This window comes from Lepisosteus platostomus, chromosome 2 (genome assembly GCF_059453375.1).
Source record: "Lepisosteus platostomus isolate fLepPlt1 chromosome 2, fLepPlt1.hap1, whole genome shotgun sequence".
In the NCBI taxonomy this organism is placed as follows: domain Eukaryota; kingdom Metazoa; phylum Chordata; class Actinopteri; order Semionotiformes; family Lepisosteidae; genus Lepisosteus; species Lepisosteus platostomus.
Window position 1 is genome coordinate 4,128,262 of NC_142612.1, and position 13,799 is coordinate 4,142,060.

A 13,799-nucleotide genomic window follows, 5' to 3' on the forward strand; every position below is an offset into this window, starting at 1 on the left:
GCTATGTGAATTGCAGATGTGTGCAGGGTTTGTCGAGCAACATCTTACAGTTTTGTAAACATAAACAAGGCAGGGGCAGGGGGAGAGGATAGAGGTATCGTTAGGGTCTCTGGACTCATTCTCAGAGGATCATGGGTTCATGTTTGGTGTCTGTATTTGGCCAAGGAGCTGACCACACCGCATTGCCATCTGTGGGATTCTGACTGAACGTCTCTTAAGAAGTTGTGTCCTTGAGAAAGATGCACTACTCCATTTGCTCCAGTCTACACAGGTGTAGACGTTCTTACCAGCATTCACTAGAGCGTTAAGTCAGCAATGGATTTGCGTCCCTTTCAGGTGGAGAATTGTTCTCTGTTCCTTATTGCTAATAGCAGAACCCCTGACAAGCTCAAGCCTCTTGAACCAGAAGGACAGAAAGATTTGAACCTGAACATTATTCTTCATATGCTAAAGCAATTTTCTTTTTCAGCAGCACTTCTGAGCTGCGTTTTCCTACATTTTTGTCCAGGACTTCATTCTGATTCTCTGTTTTGAGATGCACGAATTTACATGCGTGTCTGTTGCTCATTTTCAGGTTTTCAATGCCAAAACAGCCGAATTACTGAGCCACCACCAGGTTGAGATCAAACAGAATTTCCCTAAAGAAGGGTAAGTATACAGGAAACATACTTTTTTTTTTCTGCGTTGAGGGTGGTAACGTCTCAATCTACAGTAGCTGCTTCTTTACCAATCTCAGAAGTGCATTGTGTGGCTTAAACTGTGACTCGTGAGGGAGGCATAGTCGATGACCTGACATGCACAGCAAGATCGCACCCTGCATGTTAAATTGTCTTTCTCTAATTCCTCTCTAAGTTCTACATCACTGAATAGGATTTTGTTCTGTAGAATCGGAAAGCTGACATTGGAGGGGGGGGGGGGAACAGATGTTTGCCATAGGACGGAATCGAGTGGCACCTTGGATATTTAATTGGATGTTAATGGAAGAAGTTTGGCTTGAAAGGCAGTTCCCTCTAGAGAGGGATAAAATGCAAAACCGAATCAGTTTTTCTGAAGACCGATGTCATTTATTTTACTTAGATGGGTGGAGGCAGACCCCAAGGAGATCCTGCAGTCTGTGTATGAATGTATGGAAAGGACCTGTGAGAAGCTCTCCCAGCTAAATATCGACATTTCCAACATTAAAGGTATTCTTTCGGTGCTGGAATTCTTCTGGAACCATGGAGCTGTGTGGCAGACGTACTAGTTAGATCATGGATGACGCTTTGAGCGTGAGGGGCATTTGGATGTCCTGATCTGTCAGTCAGATGTGAGCTGGAGTCTGAAACCCAAAGGCAGCTTGCTGCACAGGAGAAACGGACAGCAGCACAGCAGAGCAAATTTGTGAAATCCCATTCAGCCCTGCCTCTTGTTAGAACTACCACTTTTTGATAGCAAAGTTTGTGCATGTTGAGACTTTCCAAACATGGTAATAAGTGATTTTAAAATGCAATTCTTTGTAAGTTTATAATAAGTAAACTTATTTACTTAGAGGTATTCTGTTTTGCTTTGAATGCCTAGAGTTTTTGAGGTGGCTTAAGTCCACAGTATTAATAGTAGTAATAAAAATGATAATCTTTGTTTTCTTTTTAAAAGCTATTGGAGTCACCAATCAGAGAGAAACCACCATTGTCTGGGATAAAGAAACTGGAGAACCGCTCTATAATGCTATTGGTATGTCTCATCACTGATACAAATTCAGTGTCTGATCTTGATGAGTTTCCCAGTCAAATGTGCCTGAACATAAACCACACATTAAATCTGTCGTGAAAGATGATTGTATTTTTACACGACATCAGAAAATGGAATTACACAGCACTTGAAGGGCCAGGCAGTGTTTTCTTCCAAAGACTTGCCCACATGCTGCCCTCCCAAGGTTCTTTAACCTCTTTGTGACCTTTGACATTTATACAGCAGGCCAACAGGTTCCAGCAGGGTCAGCCCAGTTTTGCTGACATGGCGCAACAGCTGTCCTTAAACTAGGTTGTGCGGTTTTCTTTGGAATAAGTTTTTGCGATCACTTATTTAAAAAAAAACTGATTACAGTGAGTCGGATTTAGTCTTAAGAATGATGAATTGTTCATTTTTTAGTTTTCTCATTCACTGTCCTTTACTCAATAAATGATGATCTACATTTCTTTTCTTACGCAATAGGAGTACTTTAAATAGAGATATACTTGTGCTCAAGTTATTTCCTACTTGATTTTTTTTCCGTGTAACTGTTTGAACATGATCGAATGTAACAGAGTTCTTGTGTGTGTGAAGAAATATTTTCATTGTACTGGCATTAATAATTACCTCTCAAGGCATGGAGAATTTGTATAATGTAGAGGTTAAATCCACAGTAAGTAGTAAAAAGAAAAGACAGTGTTTTAATCCTTGTATCCACAAGCCCGATCCTTTTCTTTCTACTTTTCAGTGTGGAATAAACCTGTGCTTCTTCTTTGGCCTCTCCTCCCTTTCGTTTAGTTGATTGCTGCCTTAGACTACCTGATAAGACGGGCTGTTTTTTCTCAGTTCTGTAGATTTGCTTTTAAGAGACAGGTCTTTATCATTTACAGTGCCAGCTAAAGTCTGCTTGAAGATGTATATTACATATTAAAAAAAAATCACTCTGCCATCATCCATGGGTTCAAACAGACCCTGGGAAATGGCACATCCCCTGTGCCAGTGTTGGCTTGGTACTGTGCCATGCTGCTCCCAGCTGAAATTAAAATGCAAAGGCTTGTCGGTTGACTTGCAGTTTGGCTGGACCTCCGCACGCAATCCACAGTAGAGCGACTGATCAACAAAACGCCAGGGAGGAACAAGAATCACCTCAAGGTGGGTTCGAGTGCCCTGGGACTGACTCCCTGCCCTCCCGCTCACCCCAGCCAGCCTGGGACCTTTCCTAATCCAGGCAGACCTTTCAGAACTGCGTCAGGGTGGCCTGCCTCGAGCCCACGCTTGCCTCCTTGTTCCTTATGGGAGACGTTCGTGACTCCCTTTGCTGCTTTTTCATGTCATGTGTTTGAAGGGCAGAAACGGCGCTTGGCTGTTTAAAGTCTTCTGTGGTTTTGAAGCTTTCGGCAGGTGGAAAATAAATTGTAAATCAAAAATCCAGGGAGCCCCAAGTGCTCAGACGTGCTGGGAATTTACAGGCTTTAGTTCAGTCTTCAGAGTAACACTTTACATTGAAAGGCTTTTGCGTTTCTGTCCGTGGAGAAAGGGGCAAGCCTGTTTGTAGATTTAACCCCAGCATCAGTTCCTGTTTGCTTAATTAAATAACAGATCTTCTAAAACAAGAAGTGACATGAACCATCGTACTCATCGTGTAAATCTTCTGCAAAGACATCTCCATATAGTGTTACAGATATTCATTCAAATGTTTTAGAGAATGGTTTGGGGAAAAAAAAAAACCCTGTCTTTATCTGCTTCCTCTGTACCAGAACAAGACAGGACTCCCAATCAGCACGTACTTCAGCGCGGTGAAGCTGCGCTGGTTGATGGACAATGTGGAGGAGGTCCACAGTGCAGTTCTGTCAGGACGAGCTATGTTCGGCACCGTCGACTCCTGGCTCATCTGGGTAAGAACCTTTAGACAGTAGTCACTGATCCAACCTCCTTAGGGGTAGAGAAATACAACCAGTTTGCGTCTTATGTGCGTAATTATTCTGAACCGAATGTGTGACAAACAAGGAGAATGTGTTTCTCCTCCAATTACTGTGGATCTGTGGATCAAAACACACAGTTTAGAGACTCGCGTTTCTTGTTGTGAAATCAATCGCGTCTCCTGACGAGACAATGAAGGGGTGGCCCCTTTTGGCAGCAACTTTTCTAGGCTCCTGATAAAGCAGTTGTTCCTTGAATCTGATAATCTGACCAAAACAGTCAACAAATCAACGGGATGACATGAATAGACAAAGCAACAGTTTGACAGATTGGCTTATCAGTTAGCAGTCTGCTTGTCCTCATAGACCAGCAGGCACCAGGAGCACAACAGCTGTGATCTCACGGCTTTTAAATAAAAACAGATCAAAAGAGTTAACCTTGTTTTTTGCAGTTTATTAGAGAACCTTGTATCTTAGTAGAGATCCGTGTATTTGCCCTGGACTGAAGACACATTCCCATTCTACTTTAATTACTGTATTGGATTGCATGCTCTTCCTTTTGAACCTTTAGCCTTAAACTATTTTCCTGTCTTGCTCACATACTGTAGCCACAGTTCCTAATGGAGGTCTGTTGTTCTCCTGCCCTTTTCCCTCACTGTCTGGATAATTGAAGTGTCTGACAGGAGGTAGGCAAGGTGGCGTTCACTGCACGGACGTGACCAATGCCAGCAGGACCATGCTGTTTAACATTCACACTTTGGAGTGGGACCCTGATCTGTGCAAGTAGGTGGTTCAGTTACTCTTTTCATTTGAGCACAGCATACAGTGGTGATGTCTGATCCCAGCCCTGAAGGGGGCACAGTTCACTGGGATTTTTAGGAAATGGCTAATCCTCATCATAAGGAAAGACCTGGAAACAGAGGAGAACAGAGCAGCTCATCGGCCATTTGACTCCACTCAGGTCTTCTCTTTTTCAGTGATATCCGTCTTGGTTATTTCCTGTTTTTAAATGCGTGTTGTTGTTTTTTTTCTGGGTGATTTAGGTATTTTGATGTTCCAATGGATATTCTGCCAAAAGTGAGAAGCTCCTCTGAAATATATGGCTTAATGGTAGGTTTTTAAAAGTTCCCTTTCCATTTTTGAAATAGCGGCTTACTGTTTACAGTAGAAATTATATATTGATATCGTCCTGTCTCAAGCAGAGCACATAATAACAGAGCTCTTTCTGATATCTACACATTCTCCAGTTTAAGATGTGGCTCTATTTCTGGTGCCTCATCTACTGACAAATGCCATGCAGGTGCAAAACATACGTTGAACCTTGACAATGTGCCTCGTTCCAATGAGACTTGAAATCGGTTCAAACTGTTTAAAAGATGGGGCTCAGTACAGACAGGGGAATGACCATTTGGTTCTGAGGATTTTCAAGTATTTAGAAAGAATAGTAAGTAGTATAGTAATAGACTTGAACTCAAATTTTTGCACACTAGTTTTTATTTATCTCTGTGCTGTATAGTGTTAAGTGTTTCAAGCCAGAAACTGTATTTCGTTTCTTCACTTTTCAGTGTCACTATTCAGTACTGCTTTGGTGAAAGCCATATCTACAGTATGTTTGAGCTTGTGATTCAGAATGTTTAGTTTAAAGACTAAATTAATCATGCAGAAGTAGGCAATAATACCGAGTGTAGACGTGTTGGTGGGAAACAGAGGCATTCAGAGGAAGACAGGAGTCTTGAAACAAACCTTTTATGTGCGTTTTATTTGATGACACCCCATTTGATGGTTTCTAATAAAAAATAATAAAATATAGGGATATTTTTTAGTTAAAAAAATATAACAGGCAAATGCATAACCTTCTCTTACGATTTTTTTTAATCAACATTTAGATTGTTTAGTTTATGTGCATTACCTGTGGGGGTTAGTCTGTGTAAACAATGAGATGATTGGGCAGACAGACTGTAAATACTTCAGACTTGAGCACCTAAAACCTCTCCCTCCATGGCCTGTCATCTGTCATCAATGGTTTCATTGTCCAGTTCAAGTGGCAGTTAAAGGCCTTGGAGACAAAGCCAAAGCAATGCAAGCTGGAATGAGAGACGTTTGTCTGAATTGTTGTAGCTTAGGATGCAGCAAGTTATTTTATTTTACATCTTTTCACCCAGGAGGAATTTAAACCTTGTGTTTGTGATGGGGAAGACCTAGAAAATACAGTTTGCAACAAATCAATTGTAAAAATAAATATCCTCTAATATATTGATGATGCGAAATCCAAAAAGCATGGTATTAGCTCTGCTTGTCATACAGTAGGTATTGGTTGAGTTTTAAATACTTAGTTCCTAATTCCTTAGTGACTTTGACCAATGAAAGTGCTCATATACAGTACAGAAGTCAATGAAGGTATGTCATTTGCTGATCTCCTATGAAGCCTTTTGCACAAAGAGACTGTTATTTGCATCGGTTGTGTACTGTTTTTGCCTGGCTGGTCTGTTTTACACTGAATGAAAGAAAGGTCCAGAACTGTGCATTAAACCTTTGCTCCACAGCACACAAAGTTATCCCTGTGAATAATGGCAGAAATAAGAAACAGCTTCCTTGCTATTTCCACACTGTAACTACATTTGCATTTAAAAAAATACTTTATGTTGTAATAACAACAAAACAAAAACTGAGCTCATGCATACTATTGGAAATAGTCGTTTCTTGATTCAGCCATTATTTCAGATTTGTATACAGTGATTACTTGGAAGTCCTCCTAAGCAGAAACACCAGTTCTTGAATTTCCCAGGTCTGGGAACACAGTTTTGCTGTGGAGAAAATCCTCTTCAGCTGTCATATCTACATGAGGGAAGAGATTTTCAGGTTCAGATCTTCATCTTTTTCTGTCATGTCTCTCTCTGCTGACTTGTAGAAAATAAGCTCTAGTCTGGTGAGTAGGAGTTTTTCTCGCATGTCCCACTTGTGGTTCTGTTTCCCTCCTCGTACAATTCAAACAATTAACGGTGCATTTCCAATTTCTTGCCAGTGACAACAAGCAGACAAAAAAATATATATATTTTTGAATTTGGATCAGGACTGACCACATTTCTTTTATCTTTGGTATGATCAGGCCAACGATATAAAGTTTACAATTAACTTATTGGCTTCATTGCATAACAGAACCTGAAGTTTTTTTGTGTGTGCAAGTGTTCAGAAATGATTTCCGGCTGACGGGGGATCCAAAAACAGACATGCACCTCAGCTGGAGGGATCCAATTGGGTTTGAGTTTTGAGGTTTATTTTATGTGAGGGGCTGTGGCTTACTGTACAGACTGCTTTAGAGGAAAATAGGCTTTCTGGAGTTGTAGGGCAGCTGGCACAGTTTCTGAATGAAGTCAGTCCTTGGGCGTCTGTCTGCCACGTTGGAGGGCAGCTATTGGAAATGTGCTGGATGCGTTTTCTCTCTGTTTGCATGTTTCCTGCCACGAGGCTCTGTTGTGACACCCTGCACCCTTTGCCCGGGCAGTGCGAGGGTCAGGGCTGCGACAGTCCCTGCTCGTGACGGGGCCCGGCACGGTGACTTGACAGCAATCGCTCGCTCCCCAAAGCTCTTCGCTCCAGCAGGACAGGTTCACATGTGAGCGGTCAGGCGTTAAACAAGAGCCCAGCAGAGCAGGAAACCGGCCAAGAGCAAATTGTGTCTCTCGGGGTAAACAAGTCTGCCACAGTCGCTGGGAAACTGTCCAGGGAGAGAAGGGATTATCGTAAAGGTACAGGGACAGCCCATTTTGTTAGTTGCCTTTGCTCTTACATGAGGAGAGGGCCTGTTTAGTGGTTAAACCCCTCTGCTGAGTTCACCTCCTGATGCAGATAATACTGCTACACCCTTGAGCAAAGTACTTGACTCTGGCTGATTCTGTCACCTCAGCATACTGTAATAAAGGCAAATTCAAAGACTTGAGTAAGCTTTACTGGTATGACCAACGGATTATAGTGTTGCCAAAACAATATAACAATATTATATAATTGGACGTGGACAGGTATCACATAAAACATTATTTGACAGGCTTCCTCTCTGTTCCTCAGGCTGTGACAGGAGATCGCATACTGAGCTGCCAGTGTTATATATACCCAATGCAGAACGCCAGCCAGGGGGCTCACAGCCCTGTGAGCTACTCCTAAAGGACTTCATGTGCTCATGTACAGTACACGAGCTCTGCATGGTTACAATGTGTCTTCCTCAGAGTTTCACAGTCTAGCGAGCATGTCTCGCAGTGCTCAGTGAAGGAGGGAGGTTCAGTTCGTTACATGACAAAGCAGGACTGTCAGAATAATAATAATAACATAAATAATAACAAAAATAACACCAATAACAACAACAGCAATAATAATTAATAACAATTAATTATTAATAATAATTAATAATTATAATAATGAGAGAGGTGACACACTGGCTCAGAGCTGCTGCACTCTCTAATGTAGCTGAATGTTACAGCAGCCAGATGGAGTGAAAAGGTTTGGTATATAGAGACCCTGTGCCTTGGCCCTTTCTGCATGTTGGCACCACCTCCTGTTTCCCTGTTCTGTGTGTTGGTTCAGTTTTCTTCTTGTTTCTGGCTGCCGTCTGTGTTTGCCATCGAGAGGTGTTGCCGGAAATGCATGCGTTGTTTCTAGGTTTCGGCTTTGTTAACAGTGCAGTGAAGCTAAGTGTGTGTTTTCTGCGTACTTCTGCTGGGTCTACTCAGTATGCCAGGGTTGACGTTTATCACTTTTGTAAACGACTGGTAAACGTCAATGAGCCCGACAAGCTGATAGAGTTGTAGCTAAGATTGTCCGCATTTTCAATTCATCCAGCTCTTTTTACATTTTTGCGTTCCAAATTATTGTGATAATTTGTATTACCTTATTGTGACAACGTAATCATTTTCGTATTTTCTAAGTAGAGTACTTCATATAAGCGCTTTGAGAAGCCACCTTTAAAAGTGCTATATAAAATAAAGTTTTTTTTTTATTAGTGTTACATCTAGTGCATATATATTTGCTGTATGATACACATTTCTCAAGCAAAATATCTGACTTGTTTTGGGAAGAAAAATTCTCAGCTGTGCCATTTTTTAAAAAGATGCGTTTTTTTCATAAACATTAAATTAAAGCCACTGGGCTAGAAAATGTGAGTGTCTGGCTCCCGAGCTGTTCGTAGGTTCTGTGTGGATTGCGATCACTGGCACACAGCCTGTCGCTGTAGCAGGCAGCTTCTAAAATGACTCCATAAACGAAAGCTGCAGTTGTGGCAGCAGCAAGGCAGGCCGAACCCTGCTGGCATGTCTAAGGGCCGATGGTGAGTGACAACAAAGCTGCTGTAAAAGTGCATATTATCAACCGTAAAAAAAATAAAATAAAAAAAGAGCTTTATAATACCTTGTAAGTATTGCAGGTTCCAGTGTTACAGTCTAATGTAAATAGGAGATTTCCAGTCTCGAGCGGCACTGTAGATGAACTGGGGGCAGGCATTCTCCTCCTAATTGGGAATGAAAGACCTCTTCTTTGCTGTCCACTTGCGCATGCTTGTGAACAGCTAGAAATAGGTCTGGGTGACACCGTAAAGAGGGGAATTGGAGCTTCTACAGAAGGAGCCAGCACATCCACATGTTCTTCGATGGGGGGGAAGGATGAGATCCGTCCTGGGGCTTGACTGTCCACAGCTGACCAGGGGCTTAAGGACAGTAAAGTTATAATGAGCAGGATCCTGAGTAAAAATCTAAAAGGAAAAGATGTTTAAATGTACAATATATTTTTCTAATTTGGTAAAACAAATATCATTTTAATCTTTTGTAAACATTTTACCAGCTTTTTAAAACCTTACTGAGGGATGAACAGTTCACAAGCCTGAAACCAGGGGCAAATCTCACTTCCTGGAGAGCCTGTTTTCTTCCAATCTGAGTAGCCAATTAAACAATTAACCTAATTATGTTTTTTAGTCGGATACATGAAAGGTATCAAGGACTTTTACTTTTAATTACTGAAATCTGACTGTGTTAAAGTTAGTTACACCTCAGAGCCAAGTTTGACCCATTGTGTAACTGAGAGCTAAGGTTGGAACAAAACCCAGGTGACAGATCCACCTGGAGCGGAGTCTGACACTGCTCACGGTGTCTCTTGTTAGTAATGTGCACCGTACTGTGTCACTACACTTCAACCATTAGAAATGTAAGTCTTTTCGTCACACTCTGAATTGCCTCTGTTAATGACATGGCATTAATAAATGGATCCATTGTGCTTTTTTTTCCCCACTGGACCTTGTTATACTGATTTTGCATGTGTTTCTTTTCTTTTTAAACAGAAATCAGGCTCACTTAGTGGAGTCCCTATTTCAGGGGTAAGTCTGGGCAAATGACTACTGATCAAGTAATAAAGCAAGCAGCAAAGACTCAACCTAACTTCTGAAATGCACAATAGTACATTTGATCTATCTTAAGAACCGTAATGTATTATTCAAACATTCAGTAGCATTCCTTTTCAAAATGTACAGCTCATATTTTCCATTGCTTTGAGATTTTTGTTTTCAGTGCTATGAATTTCTACACTTTTCATAGCTAATCTCTGAACTGTGGTGACATTCCTTTGTCATCTCTGGTGTAACTTCATTCTGTTCACCTTGTGCTTGTTCTTGCCGGAGTGGATCAAACAAATATGTACCCCACTATTGCAGTGTCTGGGTGACCAGTCAGCAGCTCTAGTTGGACAGATGTGCTTTCAAGATGGACAAGCCAAGAACACGTAAAGCTTTTCTCTTTTTATTATTTCTTAATGTCTGTAGCGGCTTCCTGCCTTTGGATTTCCTTGACGATGATCATCAAACATGATATAAAATAAGGACACAGCCTCTCCCAACCAATTGGAGCCACCATGTGCTGTGTTTTTTTTATTCTGATTGTTGGGAGTCCTAGGTGATTGTAAATCTAGTCTTCACTCACCGATAGCGCAGTTAGTCTGGAAAAGTGCAGAATCTCAGTATTATTCATGTTTGAGTAAAATAATCTAAAACGGGAATAGCAGCAAAACACTCAGTTGGAACCTGAAGTGGAGAATTAGATAACCCTGTTTCTGAGGGTCCACCGGAATGTATGTCCCCCAAAATTTGAAGGAATCTGTTGTCTCTATAATGATGATGGAGAGCTTTATGCTCTGGGCACGTCTCATGTCAATAATGATTTCCGTAGTTTTTGCTGATTTCAGTGAAAGGTCATTTTCAAAGCACCAGGCTGTTTCCTGGTCAATCTGTCGGAATGGAGCCTTATCATTACCTGGCAGAAGGCCGACCATAGTAGTATCAACTGTATATTTAGTAATCTCAACCCAAGATGTGACATTGTCTCTAAAAAGGGAGAAATTATGTTAAATCAGACTGTCTTCCTGTCCGTCTCAAGATATTCTTACACATGGCCAAATAATAGTCCACTTTAGTAATAATCTACAACAAGACTATAATAATAAAGCACATAAGTGTTCATTATTTGTCTTTATTTCATTGAAGTCACCCTTTACGCTGTTTGAATTGTTTTATTTCAGATATGGGACTGGTTGCTTTTTGCTGAATAACACTGGTCAAAAGGTATGGACATCACTTACAAAAGAGTGAAAAACGCATGAATGCCCTGCCCTTTGGAGCCGGTTGACTTGAACTTGCACAAACATGCACTTTTAGCAAGCTGTACTAAAGGGGAAAGCAATGCAGCATCAGGGAAAATAGAAAAATCAGGAAATGACTTCAACTGAAGCATTTTTACTCCTGACAGGAGTGAGTCGGTCACATTTCTTATTTCCTCAAATCTGGAAAAGGGATGATGGGGAAAATTGCTTTAGTTCGGTTGGGATGGCGTTAGTCTGTCAGTGGAGTCAGTCTCTCCCTGCGTCTCTTTTCTCTAGCCGGTGATGTCCGATCACGGTCTGCTGACAACTGTGGCCTACAAGCTTGGTCGAGACAAGCCTGCCTGTTATGCACTTGAGGTAGGTGCTACATTTTCTGTTGCCATCTCTCTTTTCACAGAACCCCAGACCAGATTTAAATTTAATGTAAAGTCTAGATATAAAAACATAAGTAGGGTTAGCAATGAGAGGAGGCCATGTTGCCCATCTAGTTTATCTAGTTAGTAGCTGATTGATCCGGAGATCTCACCCAGCTGTTTCTTGGGGGAAAAAAAACAGGGGATCAACTTCAACCATGTGGGTGGGTAGTCTCTTCCACACTCAGAAACAACCTATTGCCTCTTTGTTATAATAATATAATAAATAACAATAAATGTTAATAATAATTAATAATATATATATAATATAATTAATAAATGCATTTCCGCATAGTTTCCCAGGTAAAAAACCTAACTAAAAACTCGCACCAATAGCGTTCATTCCAAGATTTCTCCAACGGAAGTGTCGCAGAAATGTGTTCGCGAGTGTGCCCTGACAGAGGGGCTGAGCTTTCTCCTGGACCTGTGTTCTAGGGCTCGGTAGCCATCGCCGGAGCAGTGGTTCAGTGGCTGAGGGACAACCTGGGGATCATCCAGAGCTCAGGAGAGATAGGTGAGTGTTCTGGCCTTTTTACGCATGTAAAAGCACCGGATGTTATAGGTTGGTCATTGGTTATTTATTGTTTTTACCGCCTCTCAGTATATATGTGTCTCGTATATAGGACAAATAATGAAGTACAGTACATGAACGTTAAATAGTACATTATGGTGTTTACCTATTGCATAAAGCTGTAAGACAGTTTTTCCTTCTGAAATGCTGATATCTGCATCTCAGAGTTTCTTCTTATCACTGGCTGTGAAGCACATTAACACTGGTTTCTGCTCTGTATTAATGTGCATCTTTAAAGTAACATTATTTTTATAGATTTAGTCAAATGATCACAGGAACAATGACAAGAGAATGACGAGCGTAGCCTTTTGTATCTTCACACACACGGTATTGCCTCATCAGAAATGTGTGTCGCAAAGCTTCATGGTGATGAAGGAGGTGTCGGGCTGAGAAAGTGAAATTTCAGCCCGTGCTTCTGTTCTTCTGCTCTCACAGAGAAGTTGGCTGCCAAGGTTGGCACCTCCTATGGGTGCTACTTCGTCCCAGCGTTTTCAGGCTTGTACGCCCCATACTGGGAGCCCAGTGCCAGAGGGTGAGTAACACTATCATTCCAGCTATGATCTAGGTGAGGCAGACAGGTGAGGTCTGCGCTGATGTGGCACACTGAGAGAGCCCACGATTTAATTTGAAGGTTATTCCTTATTCTTAATCTGCCACACAGCAAAAGTTGGTGCAGTTTGCTTTCGGCGTGGCAGAAGAACACCTATAAAGCAGACATACACTGCATACGACATTAAATAATGACTACAGATTTGTAGTGGAGAAAGAAAAGAAGAACACGGTCACATGCACTCATACAGTAAACATTAACTGTACATGTAGCAAACAGAACAGTGAAGGTGAAGTTCACGGGAGGCTAAATAGGTGAAGGGGGAGAGTTCAAAGTTCATATGGCAGTAAGAAGCTAAGGTTGAACCGGGCGGACCCAGTAAGGATTGATGTAAAGCGTTTTCCCGAGGGGAGAAGCTGAAAAACATTATGATCTGAATGAGAGGGCTCTGAAATAGTCAAAATCTTAATTTCAAAATAATTTCAAAATCTGAAAACTAGATTTCTCTAGTTTTTGATACTTTCAGTGAAAAGTCATTATCAAAGCACCAGGCTGTTCCCTGGTCAGTCTCCTGTCATTATAGAGTCTCATTATCAGACATAAGGCCAGCAATAGTAGGATCAACTGTATATGTATGTAAGATTTGATAGTTTATAAAAAAGGAGAAATTAAGTCAAACTACCTTCCTGTCCATCCCGAGCTGTTCATCAATTAATAATCCAGATTTCAATCTTTTGATCAACTGAATGATCAAAGAACATCATTTTCTTTATGAGCTGTAGTTATGCAAGTGTTTTGTTTCCTTGTCAATGCTGAGTGCTATACTGTACTCTCCAGCACAGCGGGCACATTGTTCCTTCTTCTGTTTTGGTCTTTCAAGCCAATATGATACTTACCGTCATTCTGCCCTCCTTAAAAAGCTACCGATGTAGCTATGATTTTCATTTGATAAGTGCTTCTTGCCTTTTTTTTAACCTCATTGCTCTGTGACCCTAACAGCCGATTTCTCTCGG

General features: G+C 41.2%; 1 protein-coding gene across 3 annotated transcripts in view; it reads left to right on the top strand.

The window, feature by feature from the left end:
* The window catches only part of LOC148675749 (glycerol kinase), a 28,286-nt gene that overhangs the window by 6,183 nt on the left and 8,304 nt on the right, over positions 1-13,799 (top strand). For 2 of the 3 annotated variants that reach the window (XM_088646745.1, XM_088646755.1), the window contains exons 2-15: positions 575-648; positions 1,078-1,184; positions 1,633-1,710; positions 2,780-2,859; positions 3,465-3,602; positions 4,300-4,409; positions 4,670-4,736; positions 6,535-6,552; positions 9,943-9,978; positions 10,312-10,379; positions 11,172-11,214; positions 11,529-11,609; positions 12,101-12,179; positions 12,672-12,768. In XM_088646745.1, coding sequence (XP_088502871.1) covers positions 575-648; positions 1,078-1,184; positions 1,633-1,710; positions 2,780-2,859; positions 3,465-3,602; positions 4,300-4,409; positions 4,670-4,736; positions 6,535-6,552; positions 9,943-9,978; positions 10,312-10,379; positions 11,172-11,214; positions 11,529-11,609; positions 12,101-12,179; positions 12,672-12,768 — 1,076 coding nt within the window. The remainder of the gene's footprint in view (positions 1-574; positions 649-1,077; positions 1,185-1,632; positions 1,711-2,779; positions 2,860-3,464; positions 3,603-4,299; positions 4,410-4,669; positions 4,737-6,534; positions 6,553-9,942; positions 9,979-10,311; positions 10,380-11,171; positions 11,215-11,528; positions 11,610-12,100; positions 12,180-12,671; positions 12,769-13,799) is intronic. The other variant, XM_088646749.1, reaches the window with a different exon arrangement.